Raw genomic sequence first — 11,715 nt, 5'->3', positions numbered from 1 at the left:
AAAAAAAAAAAAAAAAAAAAAAAAAGAAAACATGCTTATCCGAGCCCCTAGTCTTTATACCCATGGCTATGTGATATTCCTCCCTCTTCTTTTTTAGTCACAAATTCTACCGTAAGACACTCTAACCAGAAGACTATCTTATAAAATTAACCACTACCAGCAAATCTCATAGAAAAGGAAAGGGAAAAGCAACGAAGTTTATTAATACAAAAACAAAGCAAGGAAGAAAAATGCAATAGGTCATGAAACTGTAGTTGGTGTTTATTACTTCCTTATTCCTTATTCCTTATTCTCTTTGCCCTCAGAAATCTTCCCAGCCAGTAGGGTGACAAAAACCTTCACTCCTGAAGGATCTGAGCCCTAAACAGTCCTGTCTTGTTGAACAGCTGTTGACTTCTACTAACATGTATCACTGAACAGGGAGTTACTAGAAGGAACTCAAGAGGAACTCCTGAGTTAAAGACATGCTTGTCTCGAACTCCGTTGTGTGGCTACATCACTATTTTCCCATAAATCAGCCCAGCTGGTTTGGTAACTTCCTTATTTCCTTGATGGCCTGATGGCATCATGAACCTGAAATGTCCAGATACAGTTTCAAATTCCTATTCAAGGAACTATGTGTCTCCTACTGGAAACACAGCCCAATGTCATAGGAACAGGAAACACTATTTTGCAAGGGCATGACTAGGTTTCATTGTGGAACACAACACTCTCACTTCTACTGTTTCCTGAGTTCAGGTGTACTGGCCATGAAAGAAACAGCAATCTGGTTTAGAACATCCACTGCCCGAAGGACAGTACACTCAGCTGAGTATACACTCAGTCTACTCCTGCTTGGGGCTGCACCTGAGCCTTCAATACTCCACCCTACTGCCCTGTACAGCCAGCTGCTTTGGGGTGACGAGGTTCACAATAAAACTACTGAATTCTACAGCAGTCAGTATACTGCCTCATTTTTCTGTAAAACGGGTTTCTTAGCAAGACAGGCTGTGATGGTGAGCAAGTATACAGAATATCCAACAATGACGATGCTGGCAGAAGCACTGCAGGAAGGAAATGCAAATCCGTACCTGAAATAAATGCTCACTCCCCACAGGGCAAATCCCTGTGCACGCCAGATGGAAGGGCTCCTGTGTAACCTGTCTGCCACCAAGTGGCCGCTTGGTCTACCTTGGGGTATGGTACTCGACACTGGGGCTCAGAGTTGGTCCCTGATGGGAGACTGCTGGGTGCTCAGCAGCCAGATGAGCCTTGAGGAGAATTTCGCGTCGATGAACTCACACATTCCATACCTTGCTGCTGCTGTGGTCTCCTTATTCATCGTGAACAAGCACGGTGTGTGCTGGGGAAAAGCTGACTGACCTCTACAGAAGTTTTCCTGGCCACTTGCTCCTCAAAAGCCTCCTCAGAAGAAGTAGGTGCCTTTGATGAACATTCACTATATGCTCATAGTGTCCAAGGGGTTCACCCACACCATTTTCCTCAGACCGCTTATGACCAACCCTCTGATCTTCTTCCTTCCAAATCTCTGAATCTCCAGCTAGCCTCTGAGACACTGGGTGTGTTCAAGCCACTGGCTTGCTCTCTTTCCAAGTGACAACGAAATGTACTGCTCAAAGTTCTGCCTGCTGGATTTCCTTTCTCCCAATACCCTTTAGGGCCACCTTCCAGAGGGGCTGTTTTAATACATCAATCCACTTCTGATTAACGCCAGTATACTGTGCTTCATTCGATTTTTTCTTTCTCAGTCATCTGGTCACAGGGAACTCTCCATGAGCTCAGTGCTGTGGGTTGACAGAGCAGGGGTGAGTGCCATGGGGGTCTTAGATACCTGCCATAATCCCCACTGAAATTAGGGAGCTTTTCCAATGGCAGCACCTCCCACTGACATTCTCTAAATCTACAGTGGTCAGGCATTACAGAGTTTTTCAAGGATACATCAAGGATACATCACTCCAATGGATCCTCACTCCAATATTTTCCTCAATGCCTGAGGAAGAAGGGTCCTTTGGATCTTCTTGGGGAGCATGGCTAGGGAGTGAATGAATGCCATCATTCTACTCCAATATTCCTGACTCCCTGAGTATTTTTGATTTATCTGTATTAGTTGGCATCACAATTTCATTTAATGGGGGCCACCCCTGAGCCCAGGTTGCAGTAACATTTCTAATGAGCCATTTCCAGCTGCTGGAGCCAGCACACTGAGTACATAATCTGAATTACATTCATTTCTAAATGCCACCTTTCGAATCATTTGCATGCATATTTCCTGGGTTTTTGCTGATAAAAATTAGTGGAAGTTTGCAAATCTTTTGTTCCATAAACTATCTCCTCTGGATCAGATCTTGTCCGTATCCTCTTGGGGCATGCTAGCATCTGATTCTAGTTCTAGGAGTGAAAGTATGAGGTAGGGATGGGGCATTTGGAGAATCAGCACCTCCCTGCAAGGTGATTACTTTATAATCTTCAAACCAGGCTGTACCACTCTTACCAAACATGGGCAGAGGACTGTTGAAGGCTCAGCAGTATTTGGGAGGGCAGTAGTACTTGGATTCACTCAAATCCCCCCAAATTCCCAGGGCCTCATTCTTTCCCATTCAATGCCCTCAACGTTCATAGAAGAGACCTGGGGAGGCTGCAAATTAAATTTGTATTGCAAAATTCTGTTACCTGCAGCTGCAGACTCTGCACCTAATTTCTGCAACATCAGCCCTGAGTCTACATGAAATAAGAGGTGCTTCTGGGCATTTATTAAAGCTTGTATCCTCTGACCACGCTTGAGATTGTCATTTCCTGTCTTTAAACTCTCTTGGGCAGTTCAGGGCCTCCAGAAAACCTGTCACTGCTACCGCTGTTGCTGCTGTCACAGACACCACGCACCCACAAACCTGGTAAATGGTCTCATGCAAATCCCTGCTATTTCTGGAGCTTTCCGTCATCTGGAAATCCCACAGAAAGATGGCTCTGTCTCCTATCTATCTTTCAAACTTTCCACCAGTACTTCACATTTGCAGAATTTAAATCCTCTGCCCAGGACCTGGGCTCTAAAGAAAATATAGTGTTTAACCACCGAAAAGTTAGCCATTCAGTTTAGCCACTGAAACTCCGGAGGGATGGAGAAGAGGAGTGGGCAATGAGTCCTAGAGCCAATGCCCAATGCCAATAGTATATCGGAGGTCCATCTTGGGACCACCTCACTCCCTCACTCTAACTCAGATGTTGAGGGTACAGACTTGTAATTCTAATTCTAGCTCTCCGGCTTACTTAACTTCTGTGTTACTGAACTTCTCTGTGCCCCAGACCTCAGTTTTCTTATCTGTTGAATGGGTACAGTAATGGGTACCTACTTTGCCCTATCGTAAGTCCTCAGGACTCCTCAATCGCTGTGTCAGTTTCTTATAAACCGAGGACTACCCGTAGGGGCTTCGGGAGCAAAACTCCACGAGGTCCCACAGGGAGCAGGTAGCTCTCCTAATGGCTGGACCTGCGGCCGGTGTTTAGAACAGCGCTGGCAAGTACCTGTTGAATGAATAGACAAATGGGTGGAAACTGACCGAAGGAAGGCTAGGCCTTCAGGTCTCTTCATCCCCAGTCTCGTGAAAGTTAGGAGGCAGAAGGGAACGGGGACGGAGTACTTCGGTGTTTACAGGCCTGACCCTGAGTTGACTCCTGACTTTGCCACTTAGCAGCAGCAGGACTCTGGACGAGTTAATTTACTCAGTTTCTTCGATCCTGAAATGGGGCGAATAATACCCACCCTCGCACGCCACGGGCGCTTGGACACCTCTCTGTCCTCCCTTCCTCCCGGCGGACCCTTCCGGCCACAAACACACCTGGAAGCCGGAGGGCTTGGAGCTGGGGGTGCCGCAGGAGAGTCCCCGCGCGCCCCGCGGGCAGCCGGCAGCACGTGGGCGGCAGCGCGCGCGGCGCGGACTCGGAAGGAGACTCGAGTTGCCCGCGATCCCGAGTCGGTGCGGGAGGGGCCGCGCGCGGTCATAGAAGGCGGAGCCGGCGGGGAAAAGGAAAGCGAGAGCGAGCCGCCCGGACCCGGCAGGCGGGCAGCGGCAGCGGCGGTGCACGGTGAGCAGCGGGGCTCCGGGTGCGCGGCGAGCGCGCGGGGCGGTGCTGGGCGCGGCGAGGGGCGCGGCCCCGGCCCGGGAAGTGGCTGCGGGGGTAGAGGCCGCCGACCCCCGGCCTGGCCGCTCGGAAGCGCTGTCCGAGGCCCGCAGCTGGGGAGGGGATCCCTCAGCGCGCTGGCGACTGAGAGCTGTTTTTTTCCGCGAAGAATTTCGGTCAGAGCAAGTAACGAATTTCCCAGGCCGGGGTGGCGGGGTGGTGGGGTGGGGATGCGGGGGCGGGGGGATCTAGTGGAAAACAGATACGTGGGGAATGTGACAGATCGGAAATACGGAGGCCTGGACTTCTCATAGATTGGCTAAATAGGCCCTGGCTAAAAATCCCTTGCCTAGACACTTCTAATTGTTTCCCGATTGCTTGGCCTTAGCCCTCCCCCCACCTTCCCCCCCTCCCCCCGCCCCGTTTGCTGCTCTCCCCCCGCCCCCATCCCTTGCTCCTTCCCCTGCCCCAACTCCCTACTACCCTTTCCCCCTTGCCTTTTTTCAACACTGCCGCTGCCCCAGGGGTCCTTTTAATCAGAACAGGACAGTCCTTTGCTCGGATCATCCCAATGGCTTACCGTCTCATCAGAATTCCGTAAATGGCACAGACAAGGCCCCTTGCTCTCTCCACTCCGGCCATGCAGGCCCCATTGCTGTTCTTGGGATACAGCCAAGCATATACTTGCCTCTGGGCCTTTGCACTGCCTGTTTACCCTTCCTGGAAAGCTCTTCCCCCGATACCTTCTTGGGCCGTTCTTTTACCTTACCCTGCACTTCTTCTTTTTTAGTGTATTTGTTTTTGAGAGAGACAGAACGAGAACAAATTGGGGAGGGGCAGAGAGCGAGGGAGAGAGAGAGAATCCCAAGCAGGCTCCCCACTATCAGCATAGAGCCTGATGCGGGGCTCCAACCCAGCCACGGTGAGATCATGACCTATGTATGAGATTATGACCTGAGCCGAAGTTGGACCCCCACCCCACTGAGCCACCCAGACTCCCCTGTTTTACCCTGTGCTTCCTGCAGTGTCACTTATGTCAGAGTAGCTTTCCCTGAATACTATTATTAAAAAACAAAACACCTCCCTTCCCTGGCAGTCCCCCCTTACTCTGGTTCAGTTTTCAACATGGTAGTTTTCAGCCTGTGACATTTTTTATGGATTTGTCTGAGTTCCTCCATTAGTAAGTTCACAAGAGTATTGTTCACTGGTACTGCCTGGGCACCTAGTACATAATAGGTTCTCATTAAATATCTGTTTAATGAATGGCAATTCATAAATTCTCTTTTGAATTACAGAATAACGAGACTTCTATTGCCTGTGGTTTTTTTTAATTTATTTTTAAAATTTACATCCAAGTTAATTAGCATATAGTGCAACAATGATTTCAGGAGTAGATTCCTTAATACCCCTTACCCATTTAGCCCATCCCCCCCCACAACCCCTCCAGCAACCCTGTTTGTTCTCCATATTTAAGAGTCTCTTATGTTTTGCCCCCCTCCATGTTTTTATATTATTTTTGCTTCCCTTCCCTTATGTTCATCTGTTTTGTATCTTAAAGTCCTCATATGAGTGAAGTCATATGATACTTGTTCTTCTCTGGCTAATTTCACTTAGCATAATACCCTCCAGTTCCATCCACGTAGTTGCAAATTTTGATTTGATCGCCGAGTAATACTCCATTGTGTATATACCACATCTTCTTTATCCATTCATCCATCGATGGACATTTGGGCTCTTTCCATACTTTGGCTATTGTTGATAGTGCTGCTATAAACATGGGGGTACATGTGCCCCTTTGAAACAGCATACCCGTATCCCGTGGATAAATACCTAGTAGTGCAATTGCTGGGTGGTAGGGTCGTTCTGTTTTTAATTTTTTGAGGAACCTCCATACTGTTTTCTAGAGTGGCTGCACCAGTTTGCATTCCCAGCCTGTGATTTCTTAAGCACTAAAAAATGTCTTGCCGAAGGAGGGCTGAAAGAGACTTTGCTGTCACTTCGGAGTTTTGAATTTGGGGCAGATTGTGCGCTTCTTCCATTTGCTTATTTGACCCTGAGGATCCATAACCCTGGACCTATAGTTTACTCATTTCATTAGTCAGATACCAGATGATACGTGTTGTGTGGTGAGCATTGTGGAGGCCTGGGAGGGGGCTGGGCCCACAAGGAGCTAACAGTCTGCCAGAAGGGGCAAAGCCACAGTCATAGTGACTTCCGGGCATGAGCAAGATGGATACATAACACTCGTCAGTGATTTAGGTGGGGATTTCTTTTAGGAAAATGATAACATAGATTTAAAACAAGATTAATTTACACTAGTTGGAAAAGAAACCTGCTGCTTCTTTTTTCCAGGCTTGTAAGTACTTTTGCAAACATGTTAATTCAGCACTTTCTTAGGTTGCACGTATATTTCACTTAAATTCTGATGATGGGCAGTTACTTAAAATTAAGAGTACAGAGGATTTAGGGGCGCCTGGGTGGCGCAGTCGGTTAAGCGTCGGACTTCAGCCAGGTCATGATCTCGCGGTCCGTGAGTTCGAGCCCCGCGTCGGGCTCTGGGCTGATGGCTCAGAGCCTGGAGCCTGTTTCCGATTCTGTGTCTCCCTCTCTCTCTGCCCCTCCCCCGTTCATGCTCTGTCTCTCTCTGTCCCAAAAAAATAAATAAAAAACGTTAAAAAAATTTTTTTTAAGAGTACAGAGGATTTAGAGCATTTGAGAGAATTTACGGTCTCTTCCATAACTGCTATTTTGAAGTCTGTGATCCCCTCCCCTAATCTGACATATGGTCTCATAGTTGTGACCAAAGTAAATGACACTGTTCCTATGGTACGTCTACAGATCCTTATCAAAAACCCTTGGGCCTCGGGGCGCCTGGGTGGCTCAGTCGGTTAAGCGGCCGACTTCAGCTCGGGTCATGATCTCGCGGTCCTTGAGTTCGAGCCCCGCGTTGGGCTCTGTGCTGACGGCTCAGAGCCTGGAGCCTGTTTCAGATTCTGTGTCTCCCTCTCTCTGCCCCTCCCCTGCTCACACTCTGTCTCTCTCTGTCTCAAAAATAAATAAACGTTAAAAAAAAAAATTAAAAAAAAAAAAAACCCTTGGGCCAGATGTGTTCTGGTATTCAGAGGTTTTTGGATTTTAGAAAGGTAGGGCAGCATACATCCTGTTTATTATACCATGCTCTCAGTGGGATTTGGGGGCAGCACTCTCTAATAAAACAGTTTCCGTAGTGAACCGTATAAGTGGATGACAAAGTATCATAAAGCTAGCTCGTGTCATTTCAGGTCTAGACAGGGGGCTACACACCTATCAAAGACAAAACAAACAAATGAAAACAAAATAAACCTCAATTTTCAGTGCCTTTTGGATTTTGGAATTGCAGACCAGGAGCACCATTGATTGAAGGTTAATGGTGTGGGAAGGACTCTGCTGGATGCTTTTCATCTGATTTATTCCCCACAACGTTGAACTCAGGTGCTTTTATTCCTGTCTTCAAGTCATAAATAAAAGGTTCAGAGAGGGTGTAGCCCAGATCCGTGTGGCTGTAAAGCCTGTCTCTACGACAGTAAGCAGTCATGTGAGGGCTTTACCTTTGCTCGGGCTCCAGGCACTGGGAGCCACCAGCACCGCTCGCCCAAACCACTACAGCCGCCTCTGTTGGGTCTCCTTACTTCTGCACGTGCTCTGCTTCCCTTTCCACACCTGTCCCTGCCTGCATACCTTGTTCTTTACGTAGTATCAGAGTAATCCTTTAAAACGTAAATCCAATCACATCCCCCCACTACTTAGAGAACCTTCTGTAACTAACTTCCTATTGCAATTGTAGTAACATCCACCAGTTCTGACCATGAACCACAAGGTCTATGTGGGTGGCACTGGCCCACTTCTCTGTCCCGCTTCCTACTCTTTCCCCCTCATTCAATGTGCAGCAGTCCCCTTGATCTTTTTGTTATCCCTTCAAAGGCCATGCTGGTTCCTGAGATACTCTTCCCCCATATCTTAATATGATGGACTTTCTCATTACTCAGTCTTCATTTAAATATTGCCTCCTAAGAAAGGTCTTTCCTGACCACTGTGTCTACAACCACCTCCCTCTGTCCCCACCAACAGAGCTCATCCTCTATGCCGCACCCCTATTTAATTTCACTGTGGCACTTTCAGCCATCTGATCATCATATTATCCATTCCTTTTATTTGTTTCTGTACATGATCATTTTCTGTCTTCCCTCAGTGGAATGCAGGTAGAGTTATAATCTGTCCTGTGCACATCTGTATACTCATGGTCAGAACAGTGCCTGACACTTGATAAATATTTACTGAATAAATGAAGAAAGGATACACAGAAAACAGCAGATGAAGAAAAAGGAGAAGACGAGGGGATTGAACGTGCAGTATTTAATTTTAATGAGTCATTCTTTCATTCTCCTGTATACCGTTCAACTGTTCAGCACTTACCACTGCCCACTGGGTGTTGATATACAAAGATGAGTAAGACATAGAACCTACTTCCCAAAGAACTCACTGGGCTGTTATCAGAGCTGGGCAAAGTGGAGCGGCCAGGCCTTGGAGGAATACTAGTGGGCCCTCCAACATCAAAGAAGACTTGTGGAGCCTCACAGATGAGTGGGAGTTGCCTGGTAGACAGAGGGCTCACATATTGCATTCACAGCAAGAGAAAAGCATGTGACAAGTCATGGCGGGGGAGGTCTGGGCGGGGTGGGGGGGGTGTCTGTAGATACTTTGGCATCCATTCATTGATTATTGAGCCACTACTCTAATAGCCTGCTCCCTTCCCTTTTACAGCTTGTGAGCTCTTTTGGCGCACAGTTATATAAGCAATTGCAGTAAAGGGGACAAGAGCTGTGATAGAGCACCAAACCAGGACCTCTTCAAGGGTGTCTGAGAAGTGACATTTGAGCTGAGATCTATAGGAAATAGGAGTTGACCAGGCGAAGGCAGTGGAAGGGGTAGAGCCAAGAACATTTCAGGCGGCAGCGTGTTGGACAGAAGGAGTTAGGAGTCAGGAGGGAGGGGTAGAAGTGTTCTTTTGCACACCACCATTGTGTAGGTGGAATTTAAAGCCATAATTCTAGAGGCGATCACCAGGGGAGTGAGTGTGAGAAGAGAGAGGAGATCCAAGGTCTGGACCCTGGGGTACTAGAATATTTACAAGCAATGTCTGTTCAAGTCCTCTGCCAGTTTTTAATTAGGTTGTCTTTTTGTTGTTGGGTTGTAAAAGTTCTTTATATATTCTGGATATTAGACCCTTATCAGCATATGATTTATAGATATCCCATTCTGTACATTCATTTTCTTCATAGTGGCCTGTGTCACACAAATGATTTTACTTTTGATAAAACCCAGTCTATCTGTGTTTTCTTTTGCTGCTTGTGCTTTTGCTGTGATAACAAAGATTCCGTTGCCAAATCCAAGATCATGAAGATTTACCCTTATGTCTTTTTTTCTAAGAGTTTTACAGTTTGAGCTCCTGTATTTAGGTTCTATATATGTTTTAGATTTTTCTTATGATTTAAGTCATTGCTACTCTCTTGGTCCAATGAGACCCATAAACTGGGGTCATAATTTACCCAGGTGAATTTACCTCAAATTGACTTTTCAAAGAAAGATTTTGGAGATTTCATATGGAAGTCTATTTCTGTATTGCAAAGTCTTTAATGATTTCATAAACTTCACTTTATATATGTACTCTCGACCTTTTTCTTCTCAGCATGAAGAATTCTGATTCTACTCCTGTAGCCTTTTTACCTTCTCAGGCAGGTAGATAAACTTGTACCTGACATTCACTAGAAACAGAGAGTGGAGTGGAAGAGAGAGATCCCTTTCCTTTTTTGGCCAGTTGAGTTATGAAAGTAGAAAGTTTTGGTATGCAGTTCATGAGAGAAAAAGATTTTGTAACAAGTCTTCTCTGTATTTATGTGGGGCTGAAATGGGTCTCTTTTTTTAATGTTTATTTTTGAGAGAGAGAGAGAGAGAGAGAGAGAGAGAGAGAGCGTGCGCATGCGAGTGGGGGAGGAGCAGAGAGGGAGACACAGAATCGGAAGCAGGCTCCAGGCTCTGAGCTGTCAGCACAGAACCCAAGGCAGGGCTTGAACTCATGAGGTGCAAGATCATGACCTGAGCTGAAGTTGGACACTTAACCAACTTAGCCACCCAGGTGCCCAGAGATGAGTCTTCTAAAGAAGATTCTTCTTACCCTGTTTTGTCTCCTAAACTGGACTGGGAAAATCAGATTAAATATGTTCTGTGTTACTTTTTTCAAACATCTCTTCTGTTCTAGGTTATTAGAAGAAATGGCCAATCATCGTCCACCAAGTTTTTTTATAGAAGAACTTAATGTATACTGTCAGAAGCACAACATGGTACTTAAGTATCAGGAACTGTCTAAGACAGGACCTCCACATAACTTAAGGTACATTGCTTTTTTCTTTTTTAAGATTGTATTTTTTTAGTAATTTCTGTATCCAATGTGGGGCTCGAACTTACAACCTCGAGATCAAGAGTCGCATGCTCGACTGACTGGGCCAACTAGGTCTTTCAAATTGCTGTTTTTTTGTTTGTTTGTTTGTTTTGGTTTTTTTTTTAACATTTATTTATTTTTTATAGAGACACAGCACAAGTGGGGGGGGGGCACAGAGAGACAGGGAGACACAGAATCTGAAGCAGGCTCCCGGCTCTGTACTATCAGCACCGAGCCTGACACGGGGCTCAAACTCACAAAACTCGAGATCATGACCTGAGCCAAAGTCAGATGCTTAACCGACTGAGCCACCCAAGCACATCTGATTGCTGGAGTTTTTAAAAGGTATATCTCCATGGGGCGCCTGGGTGGCGCAGTCGGTTAAGCGTCCGACTTCAGCCAGGTCACGATCTCGCGGTCCGTGAGTTCGAGCCCCGCGTCGGGCTCTGGGCTGATGGCTCAGAGCCTGGAGCCTGTTTCCGATTCTGTGTCTCCCTCTCTCTCTGCCCCTCCCCCGTTCATGCTCTGTCTCTCTCTGTACCAAAAATAAATAAACGTTGAAAAAAAAAATTTAAAAGGTATATCTCCATAAAATATGAACTGGGAAAATGGCCACTCTGGCACAATTTTGAAGTCAGTAATTTAGCTATGGGGGCACCTGGGCGGCTCAGTCGGTTGAGCATCCAACTCTTGATTCCTGCTCAGGTCACGATCTCACAGATTGTGAGTTCAAGCCCCCTGTCAGGCTCTGCACTAACAGTACAGAGCCTGTTTGGGATTCTCTCTCTTTCTTTCTCTCTCTCGCTGCCCCTTGCCTGTTGTCTCTCTGTCTCTGTCTCAAAATCAATAAATAAACTTAAAAAAAAGAAAAAAAGAATAATTTAGCTCTAGAACAAAGATGATGTGCTGTTTGGTGTTTGGGGGTGACTGCTTAAATTCTATGTGGAATGGGTTAAAACCTTCAGGGTAGTCACAGGAGGCAGTGTAATTAGAACAACTGTCTTTAGATAATGTATGAATTTTATTTTATTTTATTTTATTTTATTTTATTTTATTTTATTTATTTTATTTTATTTTATTATTTTATTTTATTTTATTTTATTTTATTTTATTTTATTTTATTT

General features: G+C 46.0%; 2 protein-coding genes across 5 annotated transcripts in view; one reads left to right on the top strand and one right to left on the bottom strand.

Annotated features, from left to right (window-relative positions):
* Nucleotides 1–4,758, bottom strand: part of LOC121044520 (translation initiation factor IF-2-like) — a 25,162-nt gene extending 20,404 nt beyond the window's left edge. The window contains exons 1-3 of the mRNA XM_040496878.1: nt 4,697–4,758; nt 3,758–4,364; nt 3,348–3,519 (exon numbers count right to left, since the gene is read on the bottom strand). Of these exons, the coding sequence (XP_040352812.1) occupies nt 3,472–3,519; nt 3,758–4,364; nt 4,697–4,758 (717 nt within the window). The 3' untranslated portion in view covers nt 3,348–3,471. The remainder of the gene's footprint in view (nt 1–3,347; nt 3,520–3,757; nt 4,365–4,696) is intronic.
* EIF2AK2 (eukaryotic translation initiation factor 2 alpha kinase 2) overlaps nt 4,016–11,715 on the top strand; it is a 34,044-nt gene continuing 26,344 nt past the window's right edge. For 3 of the 4 annotated variants that reach the window (XM_040496523.1, XM_040496524.1, XM_040496521.1), the window contains exons 1-2: nt 4,016–4,080; nt 10,412–10,543. In XM_040496523.1, coding sequence (XP_040352457.1) covers nt 10,425–10,543 — 119 coding nt within the window. In that variant the 5' untranslated portion in view covers nt 4,016–4,080; nt 10,412–10,424. Of the gene's footprint in view, nt 4,081–4,180; nt 4,293–10,411; nt 10,544–11,715 lie in introns of those variants that run through there. The other variant, XM_040496522.1, reaches the window with a different exon arrangement.

This window comes from Herpailurus yagouaroundi, unplaced genomic scaffold (genome assembly GCF_014898765.1).
Source record: "Herpailurus yagouaroundi ecotype Mexico unplaced genomic scaffold, PumYag 188, whole genome shotgun sequence".
Lineage (NCBI taxonomy): Eukaryota > Metazoa > Chordata > Mammalia > Carnivora > Felidae > Herpailurus > Herpailurus yagouaroundi.
Note: the sequence above shows the minus strand (reverse complement) of the source record. Positions and strands in the feature narration are given on the sequence as shown.